The sequence below is a fragment of the Rhincodon typus genome, chromosome 6, assembly GCF_021869965.1.
Source record: "Rhincodon typus isolate 14 chromosome 6, sRhiTyp1.1, whole genome shotgun sequence".
NCBI classification, from domain to species: Eukaryota; Metazoa; Chordata; class Chondrichthyes; order Orectolobiformes; family Rhincodontidae; genus Rhincodon; species Rhincodon typus.
The window spans coordinates 39076745-39092984 of NC_063337.1; the positions used below are offsets into that span (position 1 = coordinate 39076745).

Genomic DNA, 16240 nt, shown 5'->3' on the forward strand with positions numbered 1-16240 from the left:
GCATCCCACTTTGCAGTGCCCATTCATTTGAACATTCACTTCCTCCACCACAGCCCCCTAGTGGCAGTTATGTGTACCATCGACAAGATATACTGCAGGAGTTGGCCAAGGCTTTTCCGACAGGACCTTCCAAGCCATTGATCTTGATCATCTAGAAGGCCAAAATCAGCAGATACTTGGAAATGCCACCACCCGCAAGTTCCTTTCTAAACCTCCCACTACTCTGAATTGAAATTATATTATCGTTCCTTCCATGTGCTGTGTCGAAAACTTCCTAACGGCAGTATGAGCCTTTCTATAACTAATGAACTGCAGCAAGAAGGCAGCTCACCACCACCTTTTCAAGGGCAGTTAGGGATAGGCAACAAAAAAGCCTAGTCAGAGACACTCACATCCCATTACACAATCCAAAGGAAGTCTTCACTAATGTAAACATTTCTCAGGGCAATTAGTGATAAATGCTGACCTTGCAAGCTGCTCAGACTTTCCAAGAATAAATGCTTTTAAAAATTTCCTTTGTAGCAATGTCAATTAAGTGTAGAAAAGAATATGTGTAATGAAGACAAAGAATACTGTTTGTTTTAACCGTACCACTTTGAGAGGTAGCACTCAAACATTTTCACAGGACATCTCGATGGATTTGCCAAGTTTTCCTTTTGTTCAAACACAGGATCATCTTCCTCACGTTTTCTCTTTCCTGGTGTAATTTTGTCTAAAAACACAATGTGAAATATTTCAATTTGCTGATACTGAAGTATGGTTTCATATGAATAAATTATTAGGAAGCTGCATAGCATGTTGCTTAGACTATAAGACACAGGAGCATGAATAGGCCATTCAGCCCTTGGAGTGTGCTCTGCCATTCAATGAGAATCCTTAACTCTACTTTCCTGCCTTTCCCCCCAAGTCTTGATTCCTCTACTAATTAAAAATCTGTCTGCATCAGCCTTGAATATATCTAAATACCTAGTCTCTATAACTCTTTGTAGTAAAGAATTCAATAAACTGATTACTCTCAGAAGAAATTCTTCCTCAGCTTAACTGGGCAGCTCCATACTCAGAAATTATGCCCTTAGGTCTAAGATGCTCTCACAAGGGTAACAGTTTCCCAACACATCTACCCTTCTCAAGTTCCCGAAGAATTTTACGTTTCAATTAGGTCATTCTTCCAATTGTCTCATTCTTCTAAACTCCAATTAATACAGATCCAAAATACTCAAACTCTCTTTATAAGAAAACCCCACCATACCCAGAATCAACCTAGTGAACCTTCTCTGGACTGCCTCCAGTATATTTTTGGTTAAATAAGGGACTTCAAAATCCCTGTCTGCTGCAGCTTTCTGAAGTCTTTCTTCATTCCAATAATATTTATCAAAGAGGTCTGTAGCATAGAAAAAGGCCTTCTGGCCATCAAATCTGCGCCAGTCAGAAACAACCACCTAACTATTCTAAACCCATTTTCCAGCACTTGGTTCACAGCCTTATATGACTTAACATTTTAAGCATACATCTAAATACTTCTTAAATGTTATAAGGGTTACTGCCTCAACCACCCTTACAGGCAGTGAGTTCCAGAATCCCACCAACCTCTGTGTGAACATTTTTTCTCCTCACATACCCTACAAACTTCCTTACCTTAAAACTATGCACTGGTCAGTGATCTCTCCACCAGCGTAGCTCTTTATTTTCTCATTCAGATCCAAAGTTTGAGAATTTCTAGCACACATCTCACTAAGTTACAATGTTTATATTGCAATGTTTATGTTGGATTTCGTGACAATGCAGAAAAACCCAATTTATATCCAAAAATCTTAAATACAGATACAAATGTTGCTTTTGACATAGGTTTCAGTCAAAATCAAAGTACTGTACCATTCAGCATTCTGGATTTTGTTATTGTAGCAAATTTCCACTCTTTTCATTTTATATCCAGAAGTGCTCTTATACACAACTGTCACCAAATCTGAATTTCAACTCTTAATAGCCTCAAAATGGGATCACTAAGCTCTCCATTCATTAATGTGGACTATCATCCAGCTGCCACTTCCACAGCAGCCTATCACTACTGGGCGGACAGACTTTTCTGATATTGCAATCAGAGTTTTCCAGAACTCATTAAGCCATGTACCACAAATTCTCAGAAAGGTTTCAACAGTGACAGTGGCAAAGAAGCCTCAAATGGTAAATTTCAAATTGTCTTAGAAGTAGAAGGAGAAAAAATAATTTGTGCAAAGCAGCCTCTGCACCAGTGCCACCGTTCTTCAGTGACAGCAACAGTTCTCTGCAACTTTGTTGTGACACTCCATGCCACAAATTATTGGATTGATCTGATGCCAGCAAGCTTCATCAGGATGCCCTCAGTTTGTTGGTTCTATTTAATTGATTTAATTCCATTTAATCCTAAAAAGAGCATTGACCGACAGCCCTGTCATCCGCCTTTTCAGAAAACTGAGCTCACGTTTTCTACCAAGTACAACTTCGGATTGACTTTTACAGTTCACCACCAAAAAGCATATTATAGGTATAATTTTTTTAAAAAATAAACTTGAGAAAAATGTAACTAATCGTTATTACACATCCTTTATGGCTACTTAGTTTGAAACCTTTAAAAACTTGTGATGATGGAAAAATGTTTAGAAACAGATATCTGGGATTGTGAATAGTCAAAAAAAAGCAACCTATATTATGCATTCAAGCGTCAATGAAGACAGGAAGTCCTTTATTATCTAAACAAAAACTTTACCTTGATTGTCATTTGTACACAAAGCAGGTACCTCGTATCGAATGCATACAGTATTGTCAGAGTTTCTATTCCACTGTTTGACAACATTTGCAAAGGAAAGTCTCATATGCTGTTCAATGGTCCTTAACCCAAAGTATTTAGTGTTAAAATACAGCAAAGTATTAAGAAGGACAAATGGTGACTGTGGCCCCAGCTGTTTGCACTTCCATAGATAATCCTCTTCAACACGTGAAAATATTGAGCCTAAAAAAAAAGAAATTATGAATTATGCAACAGGGCATATGTATACGTAAAATTCACATGTATAATACCTGCAAATCATGAATAGCCGATTTGCTCAGTAAACCATAAGATCATTTAAAACAAAGAACTGCAGATGCTGGAGAGCTGAAACAAAAGCAGAAATTGTTGGAGAAACTCAGGTCTGGCAGCATCTATGTGAAGAAAACAGAGTTTAACGTTTGAAGTTCAGTGATTCTTCATCAGAACCTAAGATAATTTATTTTGTTAAACCAGCAGGGTCTTGAGTTTCTGTACAGATCTTCACATAACTGAACAGGCTGACTCTCAACCAAATATCTTTGCGTTCATGAGGCTGGACAAACCTTGACATAGTGGGAACGAGAGTGCAGGATTTGCTTCATTTTCTTTCTGTCTTTGTCACATTAAGATGTTGGGACTGAAAATGTGACGCAGCTTGAAGGACACTTTATTGCCATGTTGAATAACTGATAGCAAGCCCTTCCCAGTTATGAAGCTCAATGTTGACTCATTTCAAGCGATCTTCACTGTACACGTACTGTTTTCTTTCTCTTTCCCAGAATATTGGCCACGTGAGAGTTAAGGGAACAGGACTTGGTTGGGAAGAGAGTTTTCGGCCATCCAGACACAAATGTCCAGACCATCAAAGGTGATTTCGTAGGCATTTTGTCTGAATACTTATAGGACTAACTACAAGAAGAGAACTAGTATTTGCTTGACTGTCCTTTCATTATTACTGAAGGTTACAGCAGAAGCACTCCTGACAAAATTTTGCTAGCACTATTATGGGTCACTGATACATAGTTTAGAAGCATGGGTACAGCTGCTCAGTATGCTAGGGCCATCGTTAACTTGTGTAGGATTTTGTTGTCAAACATTTGCTGCCGTAGTTTTTACAAGGCTGAGCTGGTGCAGCTGAGATACATGATCAACATATTTCAGGGTCTCTCCTTCAATGTATATTGGAATTGGACTATTTGGATTACTAGGTGCAGGCTGATATGGAAGTTCCGCTTTGGCAACTGTCTGAATTCATTGAGATCAAAAGTGATTTGCAAATCTGCTGCAAAGTGGTCAAGTTCATTTGCGAAATGTAGCTCATGTACGCATATTGTGGTGTTAGTGACAGGCAACGAAGGTTAGAATTTTTAATTTAGACAATATTTAATGCTGACACCAGAGGACAGTTAATCTTAGATGAAGTAAATAGCCACTGTCAGGTAGATTGTGCATAGATCAGGCCTTCAGAAGCAAAAATATACAAGCAGGAAAAGGAGGTGGTGTTCTGTCTATAATAGATTTAGGAAAAGGATACCAGTTTGACTGAGATGGAGAGTTGCATTAAAGGGAATGGTGCAGTTAACCACAATGGAAGGCTATTTCAAGGTAAGTCATAGATGACCTTATCTCTAATTTCAATCAGAGCAGTTTTAGAATAGTTGAGAGTGGAAACCTGATTGAAAAGGATCAAACTTGCGAAATTGTGGAAAAACAGCCAAAAATTCATGAAATTAAAACCTAAGTTAAACCTAAGGATTTTGGGAAGGAATGACAAGGTAATAGTTTGCAACCATAGAGGAGTCAGAAGGCAGGTATTTGAGGTGATAATAATGATAGTGGTTTTGACAGTAGGCACAGTACCTGAGGAAAGAGAATCACTTACAATGTTAGCTGGCATGGTAGTCGTGAAGTTGGACTTTCAGTAGGGAACAGGGAGAAATAAGGGAGAAAATATTGATTGTACACTGTTCTGGACATCACTCTTCAGAAGGCCTTGGAAGAACTACAGTGCAGATTCAGCAGAATAGTATCAAGGATCCAAGGCTTACATTGCAAGGAGGGATTACCCAAACTTAACCACAATAAGGTGGTCAGTACTAGCTCAATTTAAAAGTAAATCCAAAAGAGTGATAGAATTTTGTTGTCCAAAATTATTAAGGGATATGGAACCATGTCGGATTAACAGAGCTTGGTTGCAGATCAACCAATATCTTAGTGAATGGTGGACTGGTTGAATGGGCTGAAAAGCTTTCTATGCTTATGCTGTTTAGAGAAAGATGCAGGGTGAGAGCTAGAACAGCCCATTTTTCACTCAATGCATGAATGCTGTTGCAATCATATACAATATAATTGTGAATTTCAAGAAGCTGACTGAAGAATGGAAACACAGAAAAGCACAGTGAACGGTGGTCAGATGCTCGGGTAAATAAATTAAGGAAAGTATTACCTTGCTAACTATCTATTATAGTTTGGGAGTTCTTTGAACAAACCTGCACCAGTACCTAAATGTAAACTCACTTGGAAGTGGACATTTAAGTAATGCATTTGACAGCCGTTTTCAGAACTTTTTAAAAAATTGGTTCGATGCATTCTTATTTTGAGAATAGAAAATCAAAAAGTGTGGTTATTAGTTATTTCTCCATAAATAATGGCATAAAGTTTCATTAAAAGGATATAATTCTTGTTTGCCATAGAAATTTGCCAACTGGACCGCGCTTAGCAAATCTCAGAGCAAAGTGGACTTCATCGATGTAAATTTGTTCAGTTACGTGTCAATAAAATTAGGAATGTGACCCAATATTTTAGATTAAATAATGTCTGCATTTTATCCACTTTCAAATCATAGAGATTTTTCTAAATCTTTCCAAACCCCTACACAGCTAAATGTTTTTACGTTACATCAGAAAGTCTGACAATTTATTTAGGAAAAGCATAATTAGACAGTAGAGAAATATGATTTAGTTTCTTACCATTTGGTAAAATACTTGGTCGCCAACTCCTCAAGATTGTGTTAAATTCTTCATTAAATGTGTGATAGCAGGAGTCACTAAATATGTCATCATTTCTATTATTTTCAAATAGATACTGTAGAAGGAAAAAATAAACTTGCAATAATCTTGTGACCAATCAATCAGAATGTTAAAGCTGGAATTATAATTTACAGTGCCATCTATCAAACAAGTGTGAACTTTGCTCTGCAATGAAATACCTCAAATGAGCCATATAGAATTGTGGTGTCAAAACAATAGGATAACAGGAACATAGTTCAGTGATATTTCAAGTAACATGGAAAACAGACTGACCATTCAATATTTACTAGATTAGGACACAATCAAATGGTTTCTTGAGCTAAGTCAGAATCAAGAGCAAATGTGTTTGTGGTGATTTGGCAAAGGTAAAATCAGAAGGCTGTCCATTTTCAGGTTTCTCTCTAGGGTTTGTTGATCAGCTCCTAAACAGGGCCAAGGGCACTTCTGAACTTATACCAAGCATAAATCTTAGGAAAGGCTCTTGTAAATGATAACAACTTCCCGGGAAATGATTCCAAGAAATTGTGTGTTTGGCTCCTCAAACATTCCACTTCACAGTTATCTCAGCAAAACAGGCTTGTTGCTAGAAACCAAAACAACAACCTCTTCAGTGATAACATTTCTTGAAGTACTTGCATTAAGGTTTGTACGACAACATTTTTCAAGCTGGAGCTATTTTTGTACATAGCCAGCTAATGATAGAATCTTAGAAGCTAATTACTTAACCTGGCAAATTCCTTTATAATACATAAATATGTCTGTGATTAAATACATTTTTGTATCCAATTGCATTGTCTAAATCAGCATTCTCATTATTGTAACATTCTGGGAACAGGATGTTCCAGTGGTTCAATCCTGCCTAGGAACAAGGTCTGGGCTTGGTGTGAAGTTTTCAATATGTTGCACAGAACAAGAGCTACTAAGGAGTTGGCTTTAGTCAGTTAGATGGAGGCTGTCGGAGGGGAAGGTTGCTATCTTTGCACTCACTGCTAATCAAGTACTTAGGATCAGGCAGAAGAGGCTCTACTTTAAAAAGACTCTGCAGTATCAAGACTCTGAGCAGTTTGAACTCTGGAGAACTCTTGGAAGCCAGTAGGCATAGCTAAGTGTAGTGGTTAGGGCTCGGGGAAAGGTCTTGGAGAGAACTCAGAAGTTATGTGCCATTAATAGTTTAGTGCGGTGGAAAGAGAGGGTGAAGGAAGTCTACAAGCAGCATTAGCTTTAAGCAGCAAATGGATGCTTAATGGCATTACCATTGCTGAATCCTCCACCATTATCACTGAACAGAAAACTAAACTGGACCATGTTGTAGAAATGGTGTGGATATTTGAGCAGATCAGAAGCTAACTGTTGAACAGTGAGTAACTGACCATTTGTCTCCCAGTGTTTGTTCAGCATCTAGAGGGCACAAGTCAGAAGTGAATTGGAACATTCTCCACTTGCTTGAATGAGTGCAAGTCCAACAACACACAAGAAACCTGACATTATTTAGAACAAAGGAGTCTGCTTGATTGGGACTCCATCCACCAGCATCAACATTCACTATCTTAATCACAAACACACAGTGACAACAGTGTGCGTATCATCTTTAAGATGCACTAAATTTATTCCCTAAGGCTCTTCCATAACACTTTCCAAACCTGCGACCTTAATCACCAATAAGTGTGAGCAGCAAATGCATAGCAGTACCACAACATGTTAGCTCTCCTCCAAGCTATATGCTATTCTGGCTTGGAAAAGTATTGCCACTCCTTTACAGTTGCTGGAAAAAAACCTCATCTTAATTCTCATCCTAACAGCACTGCAGCTGACGAACTGCAGTGGTTCAAAAAGGCAGCTTACCACCATCTTCTCTCAAGCAATTAGATATGGGCAATAAAGGCTAGTCTAGCCAGTGACACCTACTTCCCACAAATGGTTCACCTTCTTGGCCTTGGAGAAAGCAGATTGGTGATTCACTTTAGTAAATGGCTGGAGGAACCTTGTGACAGAAATGACTGGGTAAACTGGAACTATATTTTGGAGGTTAAGAGCTGAGTTGATCGAGACACTTAAAAAAAAAAATGGAATGAAAAGTTAATGAATAATTTCCCATGAGTATGGGAGAACCCAGATCAAGAATGCATATGTTAGAATCAGATTCAAGCAGGTTAAAAATGTCTATATTAAAAACCAAGAATTGGAACAAATGGCCTTCAAGAAGGCCGCAAAAGAAAGATGGATATTTACATAGAAAGTGAACTAATGGGGAATTGGCAGCAAGGTATAGAGTAGCAGAAATGTCCTGTTCCTCCTCTTAGCAATGTGTGTCAGGGGATCTGCTGTCACAGTATGCCACGCTCACCAGAGTATGTCAAGTTGTCTTCATAAATCTACTATAAACTATCAAATTAACCTCGTTGTGACCAACTGAGGAGGTGGGTGACTAGAACAGTTCATCCCACCTCACCCAGGAGCTTAACAATTTGGGATATCTGTTTGGAACTGTAATAAGTTAGGAAATCTGGCCTGGGTTCTTGTTACAATGTAAGATAGATCTGACTGAAATGCTACATTTAGAACAGAAGTTATGTATAGATTTAAAATATTCATAAATAGTGAACACCAAACAGAACACACTCGGTAATAAAGCAAACACGATGTGAAGAGATATATCTATAAGTAAATTTAATTATTTAACTAACCTGTTGAATTCCAAGGCATAGATAATAGAGGCTATCAGGTGCATAATGTTCACCATTTGGTCTTCGGACTTCCTTTACAAACATAGCCAATCCACAATCAAGCTCTGCTGCAGTGTATGACAACAGTTCCCCTTTAATTTGCGCAGATTTTGCTAATACTAGAAGAAGTGGGGAAAAAGTTATTTTAGTTTAATGCTTTTATCTATTCCAATGATCTCTGGCTGGCTTTCCATTTTTCATCTTACATAAACTTAAACTCATTCAAAATTCTGCTACCTATCCAAATGCACCTTTAATTTCACCCACTCATCACTCCTGAGCTTGCTGAAAATTTTACCTGTACTTAATTCCCTCCATAGTGTCACTCTGTTCCCCACTACTATTCATCTACCCATGCTGTACGACACCCCAAGACCTCTGGATTAGTTCAATTCAATGATTTTAACTACACCATCATTGGTAATCTTGCGTAGCCCTGAAGTTCTGGAATTTCCATCTTTCTACCCAACTCTTTGATCAAGGTTTTGGATAACTACCTAATAGTTCCTTGAAAGGTCTAGCCATGCTTCACATGGTAACACTTTAATGAAGTGCCATGGGATATTTTAGTACATAAAAAGAGGCTGCATAAATGCAATTTGCTGTTGTCATTGTTGAAGGTGATAGTCAACTGAGTCTCCTCGCTACTTTAGTGCATAATTGGTAACTATCATTTCCTTTATCTCAGCATTAAGAAGACGAAAACTGTTATCTTCATTTGATAGTGGAACACAGAATCCGGTTATCAGGTCCATTGCATCAGTTAGCTCTTTCAAGCAGCAATCCATTTATTTTCGGTCTCTGGCATTTTCTCAGTATACCAGCAATATTTTCCTTCTTGAAACATTTATTCTATTCCTTTATGAAACTTTAATTCCTGTAATGAAATTCACTCCCTTGCAACTAATTAATTCCCTTTTCACCTCAGGTTACATTAACCGAGTCATTATTCTGGCACTCTTTCACAACAAGTTGAATTTTAAACCACACATCCAATCTGTAATTTGTTTGTAGCAATGAATTGTATATTTATGTGATATATTTTTATGCTCTGTAGTGAATACAAATGCTTCTTGGCCACCTCAAATAGATAGAATTGTTAAGAGTTCAAAGTGATAGAAACATTCCTTTTTCCTTTGTTAACCACCCGTTACTTCAAGACTGTGGACAAATGTGCCTCTTTCAAATCATCAAAGAGACGTTAATATTTCAGCATTCAATGCAGTTAGAGCATGTAATACAGGATGAAGTCCATACTGACAAAAGATGATAGTGCTTTGCAATCTATTTTCCAATGTGATCTTATGTAAAACAACACCTTCTCAAGGCCAGTTAAGGTTGGGCAACTAATGCTGGCCTTGTTCATATAATGAGGCTATATAAACTCCTGAAAATTAACTCAACTTCAGATACCAATAAAAACAAAACTGAATTTTCTGAAGAAGGGTCTAGGCCCGAAACATCAGCCTTCCTGCTCCTCTGATGCTGCTTGGCCTGCTGTGTTCATCCAGCTCTACACCTTGTTATCTCTGAATTTTACTATACTGTCTTAATGTGATGCATAATTATAAAGGTAAACTATTATTGATATGAATGCAAATACAAAAAATCCATGTTTTTAAACTTTATTCATACAGGCTTTGGCCAAGCTCTCTATTATTTTGGCATCAGAAGACTCAGTGGAGTCTTCTCTACAACATCTCCCTGACAAATATATGGATTATTGTTAATAGTACATGTGCCTCCATTATACACACTTGCCCTCTTTCCAACACCCCCGAACCTCTTCACTCACTCAGTGGCCCCTTTTCTCAACTGCCCTGCTCAATTTACACACTCAGCAACCCGGTCTTTCTCTCAGTCTTACAGCAACACAGAGCCACCCTGGCATCCCACATTGTCTTGATAACATGGCCGCAATGATTGAAACAGGCATCAACTCAATTTACAAAAAACAAAGAATTGTGGATGCTGGAAATCTGAAACAAAAACAGAAAATGCTGGAAAAACTCAGCAGGTCTGGCAGCATCTGTGGACAGAAAGCAGAGTCAACTTTTTTCAGAACTGGAGTTCTTCAATTTTGAAGAAAAGTCACTGGGCCCAAAATATTGACATCAATTAAATTTAATCAGCTGAGGCTCGTCTCTATTGTTCTCTGGCTAGCTAGTGATATTGTATCAAAACATATCAATTTTATCTTGTTTGGCAAGGACTCTCATTTAGACTTGTTTCAATGAAGAACTGATTTCATAAGTAAAAAGTGCACCAGTTTGAATTTGCAGCAGGAGCATATATTTAGACTCATTTTAGAATACTAATTGATCTAAAAATGGTATTCTGTGCCTATTTTTAAAAAATACTTTGATTAATGAACAGCACTCCACAATAACTATCCAATTCTCAAACAATGCAATTTTGCATATTAAGAAGGATTCTTGCATCTTGTGAGTTTTTTCTTTTTTAGCAACGGACAAGAATCTCATCATCTTGTATTATAAACATCAGCTCACTGAATAAAGAAAACGTCTGCAATCTGCAATTTCTTTTACTGCAGGATAGTAGAAGTGATCAACCTTCACAGGTTTCATTCCAGAGTACAAGTTTAAACATCTCACTCATCGTCTTATCAAATCAACAAATAACACAAATCAGAATCTGCCTTCCTAACTTTGGGAATTTCTAGTTTTGACAAATTTTCATTTACATCCAATGTAGTCAGTATTTCCAAGTCTTTCACAAAGAAAAACAAATCAGGCTCCTCTGTTCCCAGACTGCCCCTCCAGTCCTGCCAATTCCTGCAAAGCCATGGCCTCTGCCAACCCTCACTGTAGCCCAAGGCATGCCAAAGCCTGAGTGGTCCCACCAAATAACTGGCAGCAGAGTGCTTTGTCCTAGTCAAACAAGTGACAGCCTCCTGAATCTGCTCTCAGCTTCAACATACAATGAGAAACATATGGTATTCCTAGTGCACTTGAGGGTAGATGTGGAAAGCTTCCTTCCACTTGTTGGAGAGTCAAGGACAAAAAGATATAATCTCAAAATATGGGGTTGCACATTTAAGACAGAGATGAGGAGGAATTCTTCCCTCAGAAGGTAGTGATCCTGTAGAGTTTTTTACTGCAGAGGGCTGTTGAGGCTCGATCATTAAATATATTCAAGTCTAAGATAGAACAGATTTTTAATCCGTAAGAGAAAAAAGAGCTACAGGAGAAAGGGGCAGGAAAGTGGAGTTGAGGATTATCAGATCAGCCGTGATTTCACTGGATAGTGGAGCAGACTCAATGGGCTGAATGGCCTCTTTCTGCCCTGGCATCCAATAAACTTCATTGTTGAAGTTTTCCACATGTTGAAACATTGATGAAGGTGCAGCAGTTGAAAGGAAATGGAGGTCAGAAAAAACATTAAAATGGGGCCTCTCAGAGTAGATGACAAGAGCATCTATGATCGAGGCCAATAAAAGGGTTCTCAGCTGCCTCTCCCCATGTCTGATATCTATACCCTTGATCAGGCAATGAGTGCTTTTGATCAGCTGATGCCATCTCATCTACAAATAGGTCACAGGTTATTTTGCTTCCTGGAATGCTGGATGTTGGCAGCCCCACCTGCAACTTGGTTATTTCCTAGTTCTGGCGAGAAAAGTCCTTAAGTATCCATCATAATTGACTACTTGAACACCTCAACTGGTGGCTGATTTGGAAGGTCAGCCATGGCACTATGGCAAGGAAATTATTTCTGGTAGTGACAGAAGGAGGTCGAATTGAGTATGTCACCATCCCATCTAATTAAAAGCCCTTCCTGCCTTCTACCTTACCCCTCTATGGGGGCACAAATTCCACTCAATGAATCTGCGACTGAACAGCATGGAAATGTAAAGTGTCAACCAGAGAAACTTACAAGCAGAGTTAAATCCATCCATCTCGACCGTATTCTCACTCTTTGCTTTCTTTGTTGCAATCCAATGCTTCCACGCAGTTATACCATAAATGTAACTTAAGGTAAAACCAATCTCAGGAGTGACAATGCTATCATCTTGTGAATGACCATCAGAAAGTGCTTTTTGCTTTGCACCCTATGAAAGCAGAACTTATTAGTCACATTTTAAAATTAATTTAGTGTTACAAGGCAAGTTGCACCAAACACAAAATACCAATCTAATAAATGTGAGTTTGGTTTACCCAGTAAGATAGTATTTTACAAAGTATAAATGACCCCAAATGGATCTGTAGTTTGTTTATTAATACAAAAGTAACAAGATAGTTTTGTCTTCTTAATGTCTGCAGAATATTATAAATACAATAAAATAATGAGGCAAAGGCAATGTGGCGACAAAGAAAACTGGAGGTATTGGTATCAATATATGAAGATAACTAGGATACAGTTTCCTTGAATTCGATACTTAAGTTTGTTATATATAATTAAAATTGTGCTTTTAATCATGTTCTTACAAACAGAAGACTGTAAAGTTCAACTTTCATTATGAAGTACAAAACATGAAAAACTATGGCTAGATTGAAGGAAATGGCCCCATACCTTTCTTCTAGATTGAGGTCTGGTCTGTTCCTCGTATTCTTCTCCAAATACTGGAGGTAACAGATATTCACTCTCAGTATCCAACTCTTCAGCAGCTGTTAACACACAAATTTCTCTTTGAGTGTACATAATAGATAATCTTAAAAAAAACACAAGTATCACCAAACCTATTGTAGAAAAACTTTTGGGTAGATATCATTTAAGAACTTTTGCTCCACTGAATATTGTTTTGAACAGTTAGTTGTCTCCAACTGCAGTGCATACAAGATCTTGTTCAAAAGTAAAATCTTATTTCTCTATTAAAGGGCATTAGCAATGCAATGCAACAATGAGAGCAAATGACATACCTAAAGTTGCATTAATGCTTCAAATAAAGATTCAATGGTTTCTGGATCAACCACTCTCTGCAAAGGCAGAGCTGCAGGATGACAAGGATTGGGATCTGAATACAGAAGAATACATGTGATTTAGGAATGACAGGAAGCCAAGAAAAGGTGAAAGAGTGGTTCTGTTAATTGATGATGCTATTAGCACAATGAAGTTCAGAAACCAAGTTGTAAAAGTGGCTTGGATAGAGATGAGAAATGATAAAAAGCAATCAGTCACTTGTGGGAGTGCTGCATCATCCTCAAGTCTTAAAAGAAATGGCTTGTCTGATAGTTGATATGTTGGCTTTAATTTTCCAAAATTCCCTAGATTTGGGGAAGGTTCCATCTGATTGGAAAATAGGAAATGTGACTCCTTTTTAAATAAAGGGAGACAGACAGAAAGCGGGAAATGGGCCAGTTAGCATAATAAATAGCATAGAAAACCACTATTAAAGATGTTAAAGTAGGGTACCTAGAAAAATTCACGGAAATCAGGCACAGTTAACATAGTTTTGTGAAAGGGGAATTTGTTTAACTAATTTACTGGACTTATTTGGGGAAGTGATATATACTGTGGAGAAAGGAAACAAGTGGATGCACAGTGCATAGCTTCCAGAGGCAATTAATAAGGTTTCATATCAAAGGGTTGCAGAAAATAAAATATTATGGTATAGTCGGCAACGTATCAGCATGGACAAAATCGAGGCAAAATAGTGCGGATATTGGAAATCTGAACAAACACAGAATGCTGAAGAGACTTAGTCTTCTGGACAGTAGGAAACAGACAGTATGCATCAATGTGCTATTTTTTGTTTAACAAGATGCAATAATAAATACTAGTAATGCAAATATCAAGAAGTATCATGTGTAACATGTCAGACCACTCAGGGCAGAAATCATTTTCGCATAGCGGAACTGGAAACAAGGCAATATTTGGTTAAAAACATGCGCTATGCAGCAAGCAGATACCCTTACAACCAGCTTTAAGAGGAACTCTACATGTGTCAATCCAACATATAACATTTAATTTATCAAGCTTGGTTCACCTGTTTAACTCAAGACATGATTTAATGACTTAGCTTAATTCATTAATAGTGTTTAGACTATTGTATCAGCAGTGTAATAAGTTACATCTTGTAAGAATTAATCCCAGCTTCCTCTTTAAAGACTGGGCCAAAATCAAATCTTCGTGATTGTATTTTCTATTGTCATATTTTATTACCTAGGAATCTATTAAATTACCATGCAGGTAATGAACTACTTTTGACCATTAAGGGAAAATGGAATGAGGATTCAGGTTTCTATATGTAATTTCTCACAACTCCACACATCGTCAGCTTCAGTCAGACAGCAAGTGCGACTTCACAACGGCAAGTTAATTGGCTACTCGAACAGATTTCCCAATCATTTGTTACTTGTCACAACAAAGAATACAGAGAAACAGGCTATTTGGTGAAGTACATACACTATTTCTCATGGAAACGTTACTCTCTGCTCACTCATTTCAAATCATCATTTGAATCTTTTGAAAGATTCCACATTGGGTTCCGCATGAAGAATTTTTAATTAACATGCTCATAGATTCTTCGTCTTCTCAAGTCACTCATCTTGACTATAAAGCCAGACTTCAGTGACTCTATGCCATGACACCTATAGTATGTGCTTCAAATGAACTGAATGGCCAAAATCGTACAGATTACTAATGTTGCAGCTTAATGTGCAAGTCTTGTACAGTTTCAACAGTACCTCTCTACTTTTGCAATCTAAGTCAATATTCACAATGTTCAATAAAGATCCTGAATTGTTCTTTTATGGTCCCTCTATACATGACCAACTGCCTTGAAAGACCAGTGTATCTACGAACGCTGTACCCCTTCTCCCCTACATATGACTTAGAATGTTACCATTTAAACTTTTGATTGCAATGCAAATTATATTAGAGGACAAATTATTATTAAATATCTAAACGAAGACTTATTTGGAAATATTAATATTGCAATTAGTGGAACGTTATTTAAGGAACTTACTTCTGGGAAAATCAATCTCCAAGTCCAGAGCAAGTTCATACTTATTACCAGGCATATTGGATTGCTCATCCAAATCATCTTTAATGGTCCCAAAAACATCCAAGAAACTTTCACCATTCTCATCGTTGTCAATACCTAGAAACATATTTTTGCATTAGCTCATCAATAATGTTGCAGTTCATGAAGATGGAATTATACACTTATGTACTTTTGAAGCATTTTTCAGGTGATATGGTAGACACACAAGATTCCCTGAAAATTCCCTGACCAATACATTTACAGATAAATTGGTAGATAAATGGATGTGGGAATCCAAATTCAGGTCAACATTACCTATGAAGAAGGCAGTTCAAATCATCAAAACAAGGGAAAGAATGTACAAGAAGAAGAATCATGTCAATATAGGATACATTGTAATGATAAAGCTCATTTTCTTATTTTCCATGTTGGATTTGTTCCCAGGTTTCCATTAATTAACTCCTAAATAAGATACCGGAAGGTAACCCTTAATTCAAGCGTATCCATGAACTGGCATGCAGACAATAGTCCATCAGGCAGTTTGCTAACTTGAAAATGTGGACTAGTAATGGCCCTCAGACAACACTTCAAATGAAGACTGAGAAGAGGGATGACCAGGAGTGACGAAGAGGGCCATTTTGAAGGATGGATCATGGCCAAGATCAAGACCAGTGGTGGTGGTCTGCATGGTCACACAGCACGGAAACAGATCCTTCGGTCCAACTTGTCCGTTCCAACCAAGTTTCTCAAACTAAACTAG

The 16240-nt window shown here is 37.7% G+C and overlaps 1 protein-coding gene across 4 annotated transcripts in view; it reads right to left on the bottom strand.

Annotated features, from left to right (window-relative positions):
• The window catches only part of zmym2 (zinc finger, MYM-type 2), a 133105-nt gene that overhangs the window by 6870 nt on the left and 109995 nt on the right, over positions 1-16240 (bottom strand). For 3 of the 4 annotated variants that reach the window (XM_048597679.1, XM_048597680.1, XM_048597681.1), the window contains 7 exons: positions 15463-15597; positions 13068-13162; positions 12432-12606; positions 8499-8656; positions 5755-5869; positions 2744-2986; positions 592-712 (listed from right to left, as the gene is read on the bottom strand). In XM_048597679.1, coding sequence (XP_048453636.1) covers positions 592-712; positions 2744-2986; positions 5755-5869; positions 8499-8656; positions 12432-12606; positions 13068-13162; positions 15463-15597 — 1042 coding nt within the window. Of the gene's footprint in view, positions 1-591; positions 713-2743; positions 2987-5754; positions 5870-8498; positions 8657-12431; positions 12607-13067; positions 13163-15462; positions 15598-16240 lie in introns of those variants that run through there. The other variant, XM_048597682.1, reaches the window with a different exon arrangement.